A 16,899-nucleotide genomic window follows, 5' to 3' on the forward strand; every position below is an offset into this window, starting at 1 on the left:
GAAGGTCCTCACTGGACAGCTAAGAAGACAGGCAAGAAGTTTGGTGATCCCTGAAACAAACAAATAAACCCCCCTGCTGACAATTGCTCCTCCAAGGAAGATTTCAACAAACAAACAAAAAACCTCTTTGTGATTACTAGTTATAATAAGAAGCCTGTCTTCTCAGGGATCAGAACCAGATAGCTCTGAAATATCTCTTTTGGGAAGCCCTGTGAGACACTGCTTTCAAAGCACAGACTAAACTTGACACAAGGGCTGCATAATGGAAGCAACACAGGCAGCAACGCAGATGTCTGAAGGCTCCTTCGTACCCAGTCCCCTGTGGGCAGGCAGGCAGCTGGGCATCAGCAGCAGATTTCTAACCTCTAGGCAGTCGTACGACACTTCTCTCATTTACCAAAATAACAATCAGTTAAGAATCAATTGACAACTGTATCAAAAAGAGGAGATCAAGAGGACAAAGGCAGCTGAGCAAGCAGGAAATTACTCAACACCTCAAATATGGAATCTCAGCACAAGGAAGCTCAGATACTGGACTTGCAGAAGTTGTCAACAGTATGCAAATATACCTGAATTTTAAAAGCTATTATCCACTTGGTTTCCCCAGAGAGAACAGGCTGGAACTACCATACTACAAGATGACATTTTCCTGAGGTGACAAAACCGTAACATCCCTTCTCTGCTAATGCTGGGATTGGCAGTATCTATAAATAACAGCACCTCAGACTCATAGCTAGTTTTAAATCAATGCAGATGGGCAAGGCAGAAACTCAAAGCCAAATCCCATAAGCTGTTCCATACCAGCACAGCCGTTCACGGATGCAAATTCTCCACTTGAACACACTGTCCAACAACAGCCGATTTTCTGGTTTTCCTGAAATTATACATATCTTCAGCACAAAGACCAGAACAGGCTGAGCCAGAAGATACAGCCCATCAAGATATTCTTGAAAACCAGACCAGAGCCAGTAATCTTTATCAGGAAGAAACAAAGATAATTTTGAACAGCAGTCCGCCAGAGACTGTTCTGATAATCCGAGTTGATTCAGCTTGACTCATCTGTACAACAGCTGACTCCACATTGAACTGCTACGGTTAATTTAAAATCGGAGTACTAATTGCATGCAAGTTGGACATAACTTCAGGCCTTCATAAGGAAAGCGAGGACCCTCCCCTTCACAAACACGTTTCATTCTCAAGACCACCAGCAGTCAATAACAAAGTAAAAACCGCTTTGGAGTACACCTGGATGATTACCTAGACAGGCAGCCACATGTTGCACATAAAAAGTACTGCAAAGTGGAAATAAGCAGAAAAGACAAAGGGAACACAAATGCACGTAAGCTAGTATTCTCTGAGTAGCTCTGCTTGCTAGGTAGGTACAATTTTTATTAGTGCATCTTAAATTACTCTTCTGCCTTGTGGCACCTGACATTTAAAGTTAAAGACCACATTCAAATAAAACAACAAAAAAAAAACCCCAAAACTCTCAACAAAGAGTTTTCAGATCTTGACTAAAAGCTCGAGTGCAGTGTGAGTAAACATTCCCTAGATAAAAGCCACCTAGTAGGCAATTTGGTTGTTATATCTTTCTCATTTCCAAAAGCTCTAAGAGCAGTAACAATGTATTCAATGGCAAGAGCATAGGCGTATTTTCTGAAAAATACCAACACTAACCTGAACAGTCAAAGAGAATGGAGAATGAAGTTGAAACATCAGCAATTAGAACAAGAAATACTTTGTCAGATTTGCCAAAACAGATTATTGAGGAAAAACAAACAAACATACATATCGGACTTCTCCAGGTCTGTAAACTCTCACTGGGTCCCATTACCTCAGGCCTGCCTAACCAGGGTAGTTGCAACACCAGGTAATTCATTGCAACTGAATTTGGTTTTCTATCTGTAAGTGTTCAAAAAGGAGAAAGGGATAGAAAAAACTTTATCTCCAATCGCTAGCACCTATAATTTATTTTTGGTTCTTTATGTGCCTGAGATAATTAAAATGAAGGTCAGAGTTATCTGTGTCCTTCACAACCCCAGCTTTGCTCAAAACACGACATTCAGACATCTAGCTAGCCCTGAAGTCGAGTAGTTTAGGTTAATATACAATCATATGCAACCAAAGGTCCAAATTCCAAATACACCAGACCCTAAGCAATGAGAAGAAAAAAAGGCCTTCTTCAACATCCTCAACGGTGAAAGCTTCAGTCTGAGGATTATAAGGGAGAAGCTTAGTCCATTCTACCTAGCATCAACCTGTCTCTCTGTAAATGATTTATAGTCTTGTTCCTTACTGTAAATAATGATAAACAGTTAAATAATACTAGATAAAAAGACAATCTTTTAGATTAGAATTGATTACTGTTGATTAACTTAAGACAGAGGAAAAAACCATCTCGTACTTATTTTTGACAATACCATACTGCAAGAAGAAATATCCCATTAATTCCAAGCCTCACTTTACAATGGTTTGTCTCCCATTTCTCAAATTGTAAAGAAAAGTACATGGTTTCAACAATGCCATCAATACACAAACAAAAAGTTTTAAGGCTTTTCTATTTGTGTCCCACGGAATGAAGGGAAAAAACTGTATACGCTAATGTAACTGATCAAGCAAAACCAGTATGTCTGAAATCAGACTTCATACTGCCACTGTTAATATTCCTCTCGGGTACCAGGTGCAGTCACAAGCTAAACCTGCAACAGCCTATAGTTAGATTTCAGGCTCTCTAGAAAGACCGTACAGCATTAAAATTTATTGAATGCAGTACTTACTCCGTGTCTGTTCACTCAATATACAGTCCCAGAATTATCCACAAGAGGTATGATGAAACATAACATTCATCTTAAATTCTTAATACACTTTGGAAAGGGAAAGCCAGGAGGTACAAATGTCTCTTCTCAACACTAGGAGCTCTCCCATCTGCACCTGAGCTCCTACTATATTGCCAAAGTGGAAAACTAACTCTTGAGCAAGCTACAGAGCAGTTTCAGCAACAGTCGTGTCAAAAACCCAGATCAACATTGCCCTGTGCGAGATGGGAAAGGCAAGGACACACTTTCAATTCCTTCCAGGTCAGGAGACAGTGATGATCACACGCACACAGTATATCAATATGAGAAACGCTATTAGTAAGTCTACAGCACTGCAATGGCAAAGTGCTAAATCAGCGCCATACATTAATACCCAGAGCTGCTAGAAATGGAAACAAGGCCATTTGCACCCTTCGGAAAGAAATTGAAATGACACTTCAGTTTCACTGCTTTCAGGCGGATGCCAGCAAGGCCGGGCCCATCTCCCGGCTGGGAGACTGGCCACCCCCAGGCCGCCGGCCCCTTGGCAGCGCGGCGGGCAACTGACCTTTCCCAATGACAGATATTCACACGGTTTATATCTGCGAGTAGCCACTCCATACATTTCATAGGCGTTTAATAGTCTCAACATGACATTTCCTAAAAAAAACCCCACGCACCCTGGTTTGCTGGGCAGGCAGGCCCAGCCGCCCGGCAGAGGCGCAGGGCTCCGCACAGGCGGGGAGCGCTGGGCCAGGCCTACAGCCCTGCCCGCCGACGGGCCCGGCAGCACGTCGCCGTGAAATCCCCCCCGCCGCCCCGCGGCAGGAACCCGCTCCCGCCGCCCCCCCCGGCCCACGGCCGCGCTTTGGCCACGCAGACGCGTCCCCACGCCGCGGGGGCGGGCACACACACACACACACACACACACACACAGGCCCTGTCGGGGCCGCCCGCCCGCAGCCCCCGGGGCGGGGATGGGGGGGCGCCGTCAAACCGCCGCCCGGAGAGGGGGCACGGGGGGCGCCGGGTGCCAGAGGCCGGCCGAGGCGGCCCTGCGGCCCCGGGCGGGGGAGGCCCGGCAGGCCGCTGGGAGCTGCCCGCCCCGGCGGAGGAGCGGCGGCCGCCGAGGGGCGCGCAGGGCCGGGGTGGGGGGGGTGAAGGGGGGGCGCCCCCCGCCTCATCCCGCCCTCCCTGCAAGTTCCTCCGCGGCGCCGCAGCCAATCAGCTGCCGCCTTCCATCGCCTCCCGCCGCTTTCTGGCTTGTAAGACGCGGCGCCATTCGCCGGGCTGGGCCCCGGTACGTGCCCTCAGATAACCCTCCCGGCCCCACAATAGCACGGCGCAGTCAGTCAGCACCAAGCAGCCCCCGCCGCCGCCCCGGTGTGTGTTCCCGGCCCGGCCGCGGTTCCCCTCCCCTCCGCACCCCCGCGGAAGCCACGGCCTCGGCGGGGCGCAGCCCGCGGCCCCGGGAAGGAGAACGGGCCGGGCCGAGGCGGGGGGGGACACACGCGGCGAGCAGTGCCCCGGGCGGCGGCGAGGGGGGTGGGGGAAACTTGTCGGGGAAGTCGGGAGTGAAACTTGGCTCACCAGGTCCTCGAAGCTCCGGCGGTGCTCCTTGCCCTGCCAGTCCAGGCGCCGGGGGATCAGCTGCGGGAAGCAGACGAGGAGGGGGAGGAGGGACGGGGACGGAGGCGGCCGTCAGACCCCGGCCGGCCCCGCGCCCCCTCCCCGGGCGGGCGAGGGGAGCCCCCGGCTGTCCCAGCCCGCCCCGGGGAGGAGCCCCTCGCCGCTGCCCCCGGCCCCGCCGCGGGGGCACCCGCGCCTCCCTCGGGGGCTCCCGGAGCCCCGGGAGGAGTGGGGCTGCATTAGACGGGGCAGGGCAGCCCCCGACACCCCCCCATCCCCAGGGCTTCCCCCGTCCCGCCGGGGCAGCCGCCTTACCTGGTGCTCCTCCAGCTCCTCCACCAGCACCTGGGGACAGACACACACACACACACACACACACACACGCACAAAGGCCGTGAGTGCGGAGCCCGCAGCGCAGCGGCCCCGCCGCCCCCCGGCTCCCCCCGGCCCCGCCCGGCCCGGCGGAGCCCCCGGCTCCCCGCTCACCTGGGCGGATTTCTTGCAGGGTCCGGACTGCAGGAACCGGGCGATCAGGTAGTAGAGCTCTGCGGAGAGGGAGCGGGGGGGGAGAAGGGGACACGGTTACAACGCGGGGGCGGCCGGCGGGGCGGAGGGCAGCCCCCGCCGCCAGCGATACCCACCGGCTTCGAGCTGGGTCGGGGCGGCCGCCGTCGCCATCCTCCTCAGGAGGCCCGAGGGGGAGGGGAGGTGGCGGATCGCGCCCCGGGGAGACGCCGCTCCTACTGCGGCGGAGCCCCCATGGAGGACCCCCGCTGCCCGTGCACGGCACTGGCCCCGGTGCGGCTCCCGCCCGGGCTCATCGCATCGCCGGTCGCCCCATAGATATCCCGGCCCGAGAGGCAGCCGCCGAGCGGGGTGCAGGGCGCGCCGCCCGCCGCACGGGGGCGGTGCGCGGCTTCGCGCGAGGGGAAGCGGCGACGGGAGGCGCGGGGAGGGGACAGGCCGGAAGCGCCGGGCCGGAAGGGCGGGGCGGTGACGCACCGGGGGTGGGGCTTGCGCGTCAGGCGGCACTTCCGGCTGGCGGCGGCGGCGGTTGGGTCGCGCCTGGGCCTTGCGGCCAACCCCACCGGGGCCGTCGCCGGGGCGGGGCGGTAGGGGGCGAGCCTGGCTGCCTATGTCGGGCGCCCCCGGCCCGGCCCGCCCGGTTTCACCGTCGGAGCTGCAGGGCCTGGAGGCGGCCCGCTCTGGGAAATGGGGACCCACGGGGGCCCGGAAAATAATTAGTTTCTAAAGGAAAGCGCACGGATTCGGGAATCGTTAGCCCACGCGTGTTCTGTGGAAGGGGACACGCAAGGGTGGACTGTGTGGGTGCCAAGGGGAAGGCGGAGAGCCGATAACCCTCGCTGGCTCCTGTCAGGAATGGACCAGTTGTAGGAAGAGGCCTGGCCAGGCGTTATCAGGTGTGGAACAGCTGTACGGTGTTGTGCTGGCAGCACAGAAAAATACGTTTCTTTGGCTGCATTCATTAAATTGTTTAATCCACTGTAAAGGTAGAACAAGGTGCCCAAGACAGAGTGTTGAGCAGTGGATGCCTGGTGTTCAGCAACGAGAGAAGGGTCTTGATACTTGGAGCAGCTGTTGTGCATCTTGTGTTAAGTAGGCTGTTAGCAGCACGTGTCCTCTCCCTGGCACCTGCAGCCAGCGATACACCCCAAGGGGCATAGTCCTGCCAAGGTTACAGAACAGAGGGCTTTGGGTGGCTTTAGATGCCAAATTAAAATTGTTTTCTTCCAGCATCCAGGAAATGAAAATAGGGTTTATGCAGCACCTGTTCTCTTCAAGCAAAGAAAGGTTTTGTATCGGCCACTGCAGATACTCTTAAGGTAAACAAACATTTTTTTCCATGGAAAGCATCCTGTCAAAGCTCCAGAAACTTATGTCACTTTAGCAATAAGTTGCTAAAACATATTAAGTAGATTGACATTACTCTTCAGTGTAAAATTGTGTTCTGCTATTATAAATACCTGGCATTTGGTATTAGAACTCCCCAAGCCTTGGCAGTGTTAACAGTCACTGTCATAACTGGAAAATAAAAAAAGACAACTCATCTTCATGCTTTGTATACTGAGCTGAATCATCCTAAATCGATGTCGTTGAAACATTAAGTATAAACTCATTTTTAGCATATATTTATAGCATCTACTTATGACTAGGCTTTCTGTTAAGTGCTGTTTCAGAGTTCTTCCTGCTGTCGCTGTCAGGATGCCATCCTTTCTGCTGGCTGTCTCTTCTTGGGATGCTTCAAGGTACCCAACCAAGTGCCAGTAGCTCTCTGGAGAAGGAGTCAGGTCCTCGACACTCAGCTTCTCCACATAATGCGCCTCTGTTCACCTACCCCTTCGTACAGCCATGAAAATTCTTTATTTTGTGCCCGGAACTCAGATTAACCGGGCAATCTGTAGACTTTGTTCTTCCTCATCCTCTAAAGTTCTCGAGCTGCTAATGAGAATTTAATTGATTTATTTTTAAATTGCTCACCATGATAGCTCTTGGTTTTTTTAAGGCAGGTCCATTGATCAGCTCATCACTAGCAGGGATGCAAGGTGCCACCTCACCAAGCTGCAAACCCCAGTTCCAGTGCCTTTCCAATAGTAACAGCTCTCCCACCTTCTGAGCCTTACACCAAAGCTTTGAAGTTACAGCGCTGGTGCTTCCTGTGAGAGAGACAGTGCAAAACTGCAGTTCTCAAAATAAATTGCCAGCTAGGGAAAGAGCATGCTGATACTCATTATCCTTGGAGGTAATGTTTCTCCCACCTGTCTTCAGAATTGAGAATTGCAAACTCATCTTCTTATGCATGATGGGAATGCAAAGAAAAAAACACAGATGATGTTTTATAATATGCCCTGAAAAAGCGCATATCAGTCTTTCTGAGCTAAACAGAATTTTATGTCAAGGGAAAACAGCACCGTAAAGATTGTATAGCACCATGTCCTGGTGCATTCTAGTACTAACAGTTATATATTTCTTAATTAATATGGTGTGTGTCTGTGGCACCTTGTGGTCAGCGCCTTGCTGGATCACCCTACTCATGATTTGCTTTTATTTGAGCTTGGGGGTGGCAACACATGAAGCTGCACCACCGCAATAGGCAGGATTATTCTTTTGGGGCCTATCTAGAGCTGATGGCAATTCCTACAGTAACTCAAATGGGCCTTCAAGTTGAAAGCCTGGGATAGAAAATGTGCCCGAAGTAAGCTCATCCACCTCTGGCCTGTGTCCTTCCCATGCCATTCCAACCAGAAGCCTCACCACACGCTGTTTGCTTCAGTGCTTATAAATGCACGACCTTGCAGCTCAACACTCTGAAGTGCTCTGTGTTGTGCCCTCCTCACAGCTCAGATGGATTCAGGCATCAACAAGAAAGAGGCGCATTAGTAACCACCCAGCTATTTGTTACGTGTGTGTTGCAGAGTACAGGTACGCAGACTACGGCATCCCGCGTTCGGATCAAGTACAAACAGAGCGTGAGTCACGCCCAAAACATTAGTTACACTGTTGTGTAACTCTTCCCTTGGCTGGGCTCCATCAGCACGGTCGTGGCTGTGTATTTACTGCTCTGGAGCGGCTCCCAAGCCTCTTCCCATGTCACCGGTTCCCTGGCACCTCAGCTCCCTGTCGTTAACATTTTCCCAGTTGCTTTATTATTCCCTGAGGTTGCTATAAGGACTGTGATCCATACCTCTTCCCACTTCTCCAGGGTTTTTCCCTCTAAGGAGTCATCCGTCTGGTGAGTAATGCCCATCCTCAAGCATAGCTTTCATTCCCCAGGAGCTTCATTTCCACAGAACACTGCAGCCACACGCAGACCTTGCCGCTCGGTGACTCATCGCTTTCTGGATCCTCTGCATCCAAGAAGCAGCGTGCTGGGGGATGACAGTAAATCTCCTAGTGAAAGCAAGATTTTATGGGTCTGCTTATTCATCTTTCTCCAAAGCAGAGCTCCATTATGTAAATGCCAACAGAAGCAGTGGCACCGCGTAGTGATGAAGAATGTACTAACTGGTGTGGTACTCTTCACAAATGAACAACTGAGGTATTCAGAAGCAGAGGTGCTTGAAGGAAGAAGCTGGATTGTAACAGTTTCTTTCCATATTGCTCTTGGAAAAAAAATAAGTAAATTAAAGCCTTTAATGAATTTTAGGAGTAGAAACCGGTAATACTCAAATACCAGCACTTGCAGCCATTTGGTGTTGTAGACAACTCTCAGCACCTAACAATAACCCATTGTTCAGATTTTTGACTCTTTCCAGTTCACCCAGGGCTGTACTAGCGCTTGCACTGGGGACACTTTCCATACCTTGGCCACAGGCAGCCCGTACCTCCTCTGCAAAGTGATCCATTGCATCCTGTCACTGTAGTTGTGAGCAGATGCAAGCTGGCAGAGGTTACCCCTGTTTAATTTGACAACAAAATTAACTTAACTTCCCTATAGTCAGCTTGTAACACCTGTTACATGCAGTTCTCTCTTCTTGTGTTTAGCATTATACTGTCCCAATGAGTCAAATTCTGACTTCTGCTTTAACATAGCGTGAAAATATGATTGTATTTTCTCACAACCAGCAGAAATGTACAGATGCAAATTGAAAAAACAGAAAGTTCAGAGTGGAATCATGCAGGTGTGCTGAGTTGTACCTGAATGGTACCTTCCCTTTTCAGTAAATGTAGATGGGAATGCCAATGTCTGAATCCATTTGGATTTAAACACTAGAGCAACTTAAGGGTTTTCAACTTTTTTAATATTTTCCATGAACATTTCTGTGTACATCCTGCTCATCTTGGGCTTTTCATATGCAGTTAAATGGTAAACAAGGATAGTAATCGTTTCAGAAATTAAATCCAAGGTTTTGTTTAACTGATACAAAATAAGTGCCGTTTAGAAGGAATTAGTTGCCTTGTACTCTGCAGTTGTAAGCAAATACAGATATTGAGAAGTTAAGGTTTACTTTAAGATGATCTCTAAATGCAGAAACCTCAAATTTCAATGTTTATATCATAGCTTATTTATTCAGAAAAAACATATGAGGTGCAAAATGCTTAGCAATAATTACAACCATGGGTTTTGCTTGAGTGCATAGAGTCCTGTGCGCAAATCGACATCCTGCAAATTTCCAGGTTTCCACTCCTTCATACATTTTTCTCCCTTGATAAGAGCTGTTAAATAATAATTAAATAGCTGGTAGATACTATACAAGATCTGCTCTGGGTTTTTTGCTGTTTTTAAAAATTTAGAATTTCCCTGCTGCATCGTACCTGTCTTTCCTCTAGATGGTGCCGGACGCCCACGAGTTGGGTGTAACACTATCCCATATGGAAGGCTCCTGAGAAACAGTCAGGACGCCACTGTCCTTTGTTTCTGAATTCTGTCTTATAATAGTTCATCTAAGTTGATAGATTATTTGACCTGCATGATGCAAATACAATGCTTCTTCCTTTTGCGAATCTTAAAATCCATTTACTAGAGCCTAAAATGTCACCTGCCTGGAACAGTATCATCTGTTACTCCGTGGACCGATCCATATCTCATATTTCTTGTGGCAGCCATTAACATGTTAGCTGTTGATCGGCTAGACGGTATGTACATCACCGCTGCAACTGGGGGAACGTATTCTTTGCCGAGTTTTCAAATAAATTCATTCTCTGTGAATATTAGGTAAACATTCCTCTGTGTCTGTATGTTACATAGAAGTGCAGAATTTCAAATATGGATGAAATGCATATGGAGATGGGCAACAGTGATGTGTGCACCTATATGCTCATAGCTCTGTAAGCAGAAGGACCAGGTAAATAATGTCAGTATTCCAGTATATATTCAGCATCACTGAATTTCAACATTATGCTTGAAAGTACCTGTAACCCCACAAGTTTTACAAGCAGGAAAATGACTGTTGGTTGTAAGTGACAAGGTAGTTTTTGTTATTGTTGGTATTACAATTGCGGGCTGCTACATCCTTATCTAAGGGACCGATTCTGACCCTGTGTCCCCAGGAGCCCCGTGGCTGGGATTGAGCCCCCTGTCCCCAACCTTTTCCAGCCGCCTAGGGAACCCTCTTTCTTGAGATGGCTGCGGCTGCTGCCAGGCTGGGGGTCACCATGCACCAAGGGGCTTTCGCCCCAGAAATACCACCTGATATCTCCTGGTGGGGGTAATTCAGCAACTCCAAACCTTGCTGATTTTTTTTAAATAGTGCTTTGATGTTTGGTTTGTGATTTGGGGTGGTTTTGTAGGGCCCAACCCTGCATTTTTGACTTCTGGAAGCACCTGGGAGCCTTACAGCCTGGGCACACAGTGTCCGACTGCAACTGGGAATTCATCGCCCTCTCCCTGCATAGCTGGACGTGCAAATTTTACTGGAACTCCTTCAGCTAAGTATATAATTTAAATAGAATTATGTCCCTGTGTATCCCATACCCTTTCTCTGTTGTGAGCATGTTTTAGTTCTGTTTGTCAGTTTTACAAAAATACTAGCTATTTTGTGAAGGAGCAGGCTGGGTTTTTAAAAGTGCTACTTCTATTGAAATAAAAAGAACTTTTAAATCTTTTTGAGATATTTTTTATATTTATTAGGATCTATAACATTGTAAATAAGCTCATGAATACTTTTTAAATACAGTCTTATAAGAAATAGAAATTAAATATTAATTACTGCATGAGGTGATGCATTAGAAAACCATCTTGTATAAGTTTGCCCACAGGAGTGTATTTATAAAGACCTTTATAAGTCACTAATAAAACTAATGCTTCAGTTTGATGATGAGGAAAATGAAACGGGCTCTGTGAGTCATGCACTTAGAGCAAGATGACAAAACCAAAACCAAATCAAGGAGAAGTATCCCCCTTCGCCATGCTCTTTAGGCACCCCTGTCATATTCTCTTTCACCTCTTCCAGACAAGAAAGCCCCACAGGGTGATATCTGCAAACCACTACTCCCTCCCCTTGTGTTTTTCCACCTTTTCTGGGTATCCATCCTGCGAAGCGAGGGCTGAAGCACATGGGCTCAGCATGGGCTCATGCAGTACCATAACAACACTTGTTTTTATTTATTCTGTGTCCTCTCTAATAATTCCTTATGGTCTGTTTGCCTTCCGACTGCCTCTGAGCGCTGTGCCGAGCTCCACGAAAATGTCAGCACAGCAATGCCAAGCTCTTCTCAGCCAGCGCTCATAGGTCAGAGCCCGTTCCTGTGGCTTTGTGGTGATTTGTATGATTTTGCATCCAACAAAATTTAGTTTCATTTGTTGTCATAGTCTTTAAATCTCAGGCCTGATTTAGACAAGGGGTTTCAAACTAGGGTTGTCTGATGGTTTCATCTTTGAGCACTTTTCTGCCTCATTTTGAGCACAAAATGCTGTCCCATACAGGGATTTGGTTCCTGTTATTTTTATTTATTCGGTTTAAAGCCTCTTCTAGTGATCTTCAGTTTAGGATGATGACTTCTCTTATTCCTCATAAAGAAAGGCTTTAACGTGGAAGCCTTGATAAATTCCTCTGTAGTGATCTGTGACCCATGTACTTGATTTAGTGCTCATACTTCCATCACTCAGCGGACATATATGTTCTCCTGTAGCCTTCCAGCTTCTTATCTTTGGCAAAACTCTTTCCTCTGATATCCTCAGGAGTTCAGTTTTCAGAATCGCCCTTTTTTCATTTTTTTTTTTTTGGCATTAACTTACTAGGGCTTGAGATACAGCCTTCTGGAATACATGGAGATGAGTTACATTCTCAGAAGGTCCCTTAAAGCCTTTCTTGATAGAAGGACTAACTTAATTTAATCTCTGGTGAAGTGTTTTTCAACACCTGCAAGTACTTGCCCTTTTGGCTGTTCCCTTCGTTTCTTCTTAAATAATAAAATAATTTTTCTTTAGAGTTTGTGAAGTCTCTGAGTTCTCTCTGGCTGAGTGCTGGGCTGGTACCTGATGGAAAATAACACACAAGGCCCGTAGATGTGAGGTGAAGCTGTGAAGGGAAATGGTGGCCATAAGCACAGAATTCTTTCATCGGTCTTTATTTTCCCAAGGTGTTTCATCCTTATCGCTGGATTATAATGAGATAAGCGTGGAAGGCGATTGCAAAGACTGCAGAGGTGAAAAAAAAAGCATCTTCTGTTTATTCTTCAAATTCTCTATTAAGTCTCAAGGATCCTGCCATTTTCCTGTTGAGGATCCTCTTCTCTCCATGTGTTCTCTGATGTCTGTCTGGACACCTTTCTCTCTCCTGTTTCTGTGGCAGTCTGGTAGATCTCAATCTCTTAATTTTTTCCCCCTTTCTTTGCTCCTTACTCCTGTTTGGGTCACTTCATTTGCTACAGGTAACATCTTTCAGACCCTGACCTTTCTTCCAAACCCTTCTTCCCATCCTGACTTTGTTGCTGCTGCCTATGGACCATATCAGCCCACCATGTCCTTGCATTTGTGGTTTTTGTCTTTGCTATGATTCTTTCCAAGATGCTTCTAAAACAGCCAAGGAACACTTCCTTGGAAGATACGGTGCACCCTTGAATGGGGCGTCAGTAAATCCCATCGAGGGCGGTGCTAACCTCTTGGCACAGGTTTTTATTCACTGCTAGCTGAGTGCATCAGGTTCAAGCAAACAGCAGAGAAATGCTGGGAGCTGAGCACCGGCAGAGGGATGTAAGGGGGACAGGGGCAGGTGAGATGCTTCGATACTCTTTAAGGAGTCTCATCTTGTCTTTCTTATGAGCATGTGGAAAAACAACCCGCGCTGCAGCACTCCCTCTCTGTTGGGTGAAGAAAGCAACAGGACGAAACCTCTTGCTGGAACTTTCCTCCTGCAGCACTTTCATCCCATCCACCCCGAGGAGGGCAGCCCGCGTGAGCCGCAGTCGTGCTTGGGGAGCCAGGAGGACCCATCCTGCTGCATCAGCACCGTCCCAGGGGGGCGCAGGGACCCCAAGCTGGGACTTTGCTTTGTTCCCTGCAGCCCCACCCACCTTCCCAGCTATAAATGAGATTTTTTTTCCATCTGCGAAAGTCTCCTACTTGTGGTTTAATATTAATTTTGGCAGTTTGCACCCAGACTCTGAGCTACCTTATCCAGGAATCAGCATGGCAGCCCTGAGGTCCGGCCCCATCTGATGTGTCAGAGTTTGTTTTCTTTGACAATATGGATTTAATGAAGAGGCTGCCCAGCACTGGGAACCATTTCCCTCAAATAGCTGCAAAAAAAATGATGGGACGTTTTCCAGCACAGTGCTGCAACCATCCAAAATACCACTATAAAAGTCACAGACGCAAACCAGAGTGACTGCATTAAGCAAGGCTTAGGGGGATTATCGAATTAAGTTGGTTGCCCCTTCCACCCTTCCCCCAAAGACATTAGAAATCTAAATACAAATAAGGGTGTTAAACCAAGACAATGGGCTTTGCTAAAACCTATAAAAGCAAAGAAACTCATTGTTAAGCCTGTTGCTTTTTTCTGGAGTGCTATTGTGTTTAGGCAGAGTGTTGTGTTGCAGAGGGTTTCTGTCGGGGAGCTGGAGAGCCGTGGGTAATCTTATGAACTGCAGAAACTGCCGCGGCTCTAATGCTCCTGGAATGGCTCTGCTTCGGTAATTCCCTCTGCGAAAGAGAGATGCATCAGAACTGCGTAGGGCACAAGACCGCGATGCCGCCACCGCATCGTTCTGCCCAACTTTGGCACTCGTTATTTACTGCCCACTATTCCCAGCTCCATCCTTTTCCCAAGGACAGCAGCGTCATGTGCATCCTGCTTGTTTCAGGGAGTTTGTGCAATGAAAGCTTTGCTTTAATCTGTGCTGGATTTATCCAGATGCATCAATCTCTGGAAGGCTTACGTGGGTCTCAGGTCTTCTATGTGCATGTAGCCTTGATTTGTTAATCTGGAAACGGTTTATTCAAAAATAAAAAAAAAAAAAGCAGAAGAAAACCTTTAAAACTGCTTTGCTTGAGCTGCTTTCAACTGTGCAGTGGTTGCCCCCTGTAATGCAGCTGGCACCCATGTAATAAGTTTTAGGCTAATATGTGGTGCCCTGTGCCTGCTTTAATTAAATGAATTACAGCAAAAAAAGCATTTCCAATTTAAATGTTGTAATATCATAATGATGCCATTTGTTTAAATATTTAAAATATAAATATACAGAATAAATATTAATTTACAATACATTTACAGAACCCGTTTCACCCAAATGACCACAGTAATATTTCCTTACCAGGGAATTCCTTTTCTTTGTATCTTTCTTGGCATCATTACAGACCCTCATGTTTGAAGTCTTTATTGCAGTACAGCTCTCTTCATAATAAATTAAGTACATTAGGCTTGGGGTAAAGAAATGAGATACCTGGGTAGCAACAAACAGGATTTACAGAGTTTTTAATCTCTTTGGGGCAAACATGGTTTTGTTTGTGCCCATGTCAGAGCCTGGAGGAGGTCTGCTGAGCACAACGACACCACAGCCAGATGAGTATTGTTAGTAAGTGCTAATTAGTAAAGCCACCGGGCCACCGGGTCATCTTTGACCCTAAGTCTTACTGGAAGGGCTGGGGAGAAAGGATAAGAACTGAGCAGAGAGAATATTTTTTTGGTCTGAGTTGTGCCCTGGCCCCAGCCATCCTCGCCCCATGTGACTCTCCTCTCCAAGTGTCTGGGGTCCCGTGTGTGTCCCCCCGCCTTTGCAGGGGGCCGTGATGCTTCACCCTGCAGATTGGAGCTGAAGTTTCAAGGTATTTTGCACCACTGTGGGAAGCAGCAGTCCGGGAAGGGGCTTGGGGTGCTGACCATTTGTGACAAGTCTAGTGGCTACCAAAACAGTAGCGGTTCAAAACCTGAATGATATTACTATGGCAACAAAATAACTCAACTTAAAATAAAATGTGCATTGGAAAGCAAACTTACATGCTCAGGGAGCAGATAAAGAAAGATACTATATTTTTTAATATTGTTTTTTTGGCTTCCTGAACTCTTGCCCTATTACCAGACACTGATGCAGATACCAAAAAAATAATTCAATTTCCAACAGCAATGAAATGAAACTGAGCAGAACCAAATCTCCAGTGCTACAAGAAATTCCCCAAGGGACGCCACCAGTGTTATAAACTGTGTTAGTTTATAACCACCCCAGTGCCTGAACTGCCCTTAACTTTATGTTAAAGGGGTGAGCGAGGTCCCACCTCGGCTCAGCTCCATCGCACAGCGGGACTGGGCACGAGTCACAGGCGTCTCTGGAGGAGCAGAGCATTGCTTCGGCAGGTTCAGCACACACAAGCTGTTTCTGTGGGATGTGGTTAATGTCCTTAGCTCATTACCGCACAATTAACAAGAATAGTGTGTTGTTCTGGGCTGAAATAAAGCCAGAACGAGAGGAAACCCATTAATGAGGTGGGACCCCATCGCTCTGCGGCTGCCTGAGGGGGCTGGAGCCGGGGGGTCGGTCTCTTCCCCCAGGGAACCAGCAACAGGACAAGAGGGAACGGCCCCAGGCTGTGCCAGGGGAGGGTCGGGGGGATCTCAGGAGAAATTCCTTCGCGGAAAGGGTGGCCGGGCAGGGGGACAGGCTGCCCAGGGACCGGGTGCTGTCACCGTCCCCGGGGGGGCTCAAAACCCCCGCAGGCGCGGTGCTTGGGGACACGGTTCAGCGGTGGGCTTGGCAGCGCTGGGTTAGGGGCTGGGCTGGGTGGCCTTAAAGGTCTTTTCCAACCTGAAGGATTCTGTGATCTGCACAGGCCTTTGTACCTTCCTTTTCCTTCCAGGCTGAGGAAGATCCCTTTCCTTGCTGATGTGGATTATTTTCAATTAAGATGGAATTTCAATTAAGATGGAAATCCCTATTTTTTAAAAAAAATAAATGAACACAAGAGTGTATCTGAGCACATTCTTTTTCATCTTTAAATGAAATTTTCTTTCACACAGGGAAGGATAATATCTACTTCCATCTAGCAATGCTAGACACAGATCTTTATTTTTGCTCTTTCCCTCACCTGAGGCTTTAAGGAGGTGATGGAGCAGTGACAGTGTCACAGTGGGAGGGAAGGACTTTCCACTGCTCCGATGCTGGGCTGAGCCCCAGGGTCCCAACACAGGCAGGACAGAGCCACCACCCCCTCCTTGGATGCTGTGATGATGTGATGGGGCTGTAGTCCCTGACAGATGATGTGCAGAAGGTGTTGGGCTTTGACGAGCAGCAGATGGACAAAGCAAACTTGCCTTCTCCAGTGAACTTCGCCAGTTAGGCAGAAAGCCAAAATCAAATGAAGTTTCTATCTTAATCAATGGATTAGATGCAGCACATGGACATTCATGAAACAATTGGGTTACCCATGTTTTCTTGGATAGAGTTAAAACATCTCAAAAAACTCTCTGAGAAACTGATAAGAGTACAGAGGCTCATCAGCACAGATCTTTGTAATGACGGAGAGGGAACAGGGACAGATGTGCCAATCCAAGAGCCATAATTACTGCAGCACCTCAAAATGCAG

The 16,899-nt window shown here is 48.0% G+C and overlaps 1 protein-coding gene and 1 long non-coding RNA gene across 4 annotated transcripts in view; one reads left to right on the forward strand and one right to left on the reverse strand.

The window, feature by feature from the left end:
* The window catches only part of BRWD3 (bromodomain and WD repeat domain containing 3), a 62,583-nt gene extending 57,292 nt beyond the window's left edge, over nucleotides 1-5,291 (reverse strand). The window contains exons 1-4 of one of the 2 annotated variants that reach the window (XM_080366338.1): nucleotides 5,066-5,291; nucleotides 4,911-4,969; nucleotides 4,740-4,769; nucleotides 4,386-4,445 (exon numbers count right to left, since the gene is read on the reverse strand). In XM_080366338.1, coding sequence (XP_080222464.1) covers nucleotides 4,386-4,445; nucleotides 4,740-4,769; nucleotides 4,911-4,969; nucleotides 5,066-5,102 — 186 coding nt within the window. In that variant the 5' untranslated portion in view covers nucleotides 5,103-5,291. Of the gene's footprint in view, nucleotides 1-4,385; nucleotides 4,446-4,739; nucleotides 4,970-5,065 lie in introns of both variants that reach the window. The other variant, XM_080366337.1, reaches the window with a different exon arrangement.
* LOC308054111 lies at nucleotides 4,829-10,988 on the forward strand. Of its 2 annotated transcripts, none has more exons than XR_013923962.1 (2): nucleotides 4,829-4,958; nucleotides 6,180-10,988. It is a non-coding gene; the product is annotated as an uncharacterized lncRNA (long non-coding RNA). The 2 variants fall into 2 exon arrangements; XR_013923963.1 differs by lacking the exon at nucleotides 4,829-4,958 and adding an exon at nucleotides 5,711-5,845.
* Nucleotides 10,989-16,899: the final 5,911 nt, after the last annotated feature.

The sequence above is a fragment of the Falco punctatus genome, assembly GCF_963210335.1.
Source record: "Falco punctatus genome assembly, chromosome: 15".
NCBI lineage: Eukaryota > Metazoa > Chordata > Aves > Falconiformes > Falconidae > Falco > Falco punctatus.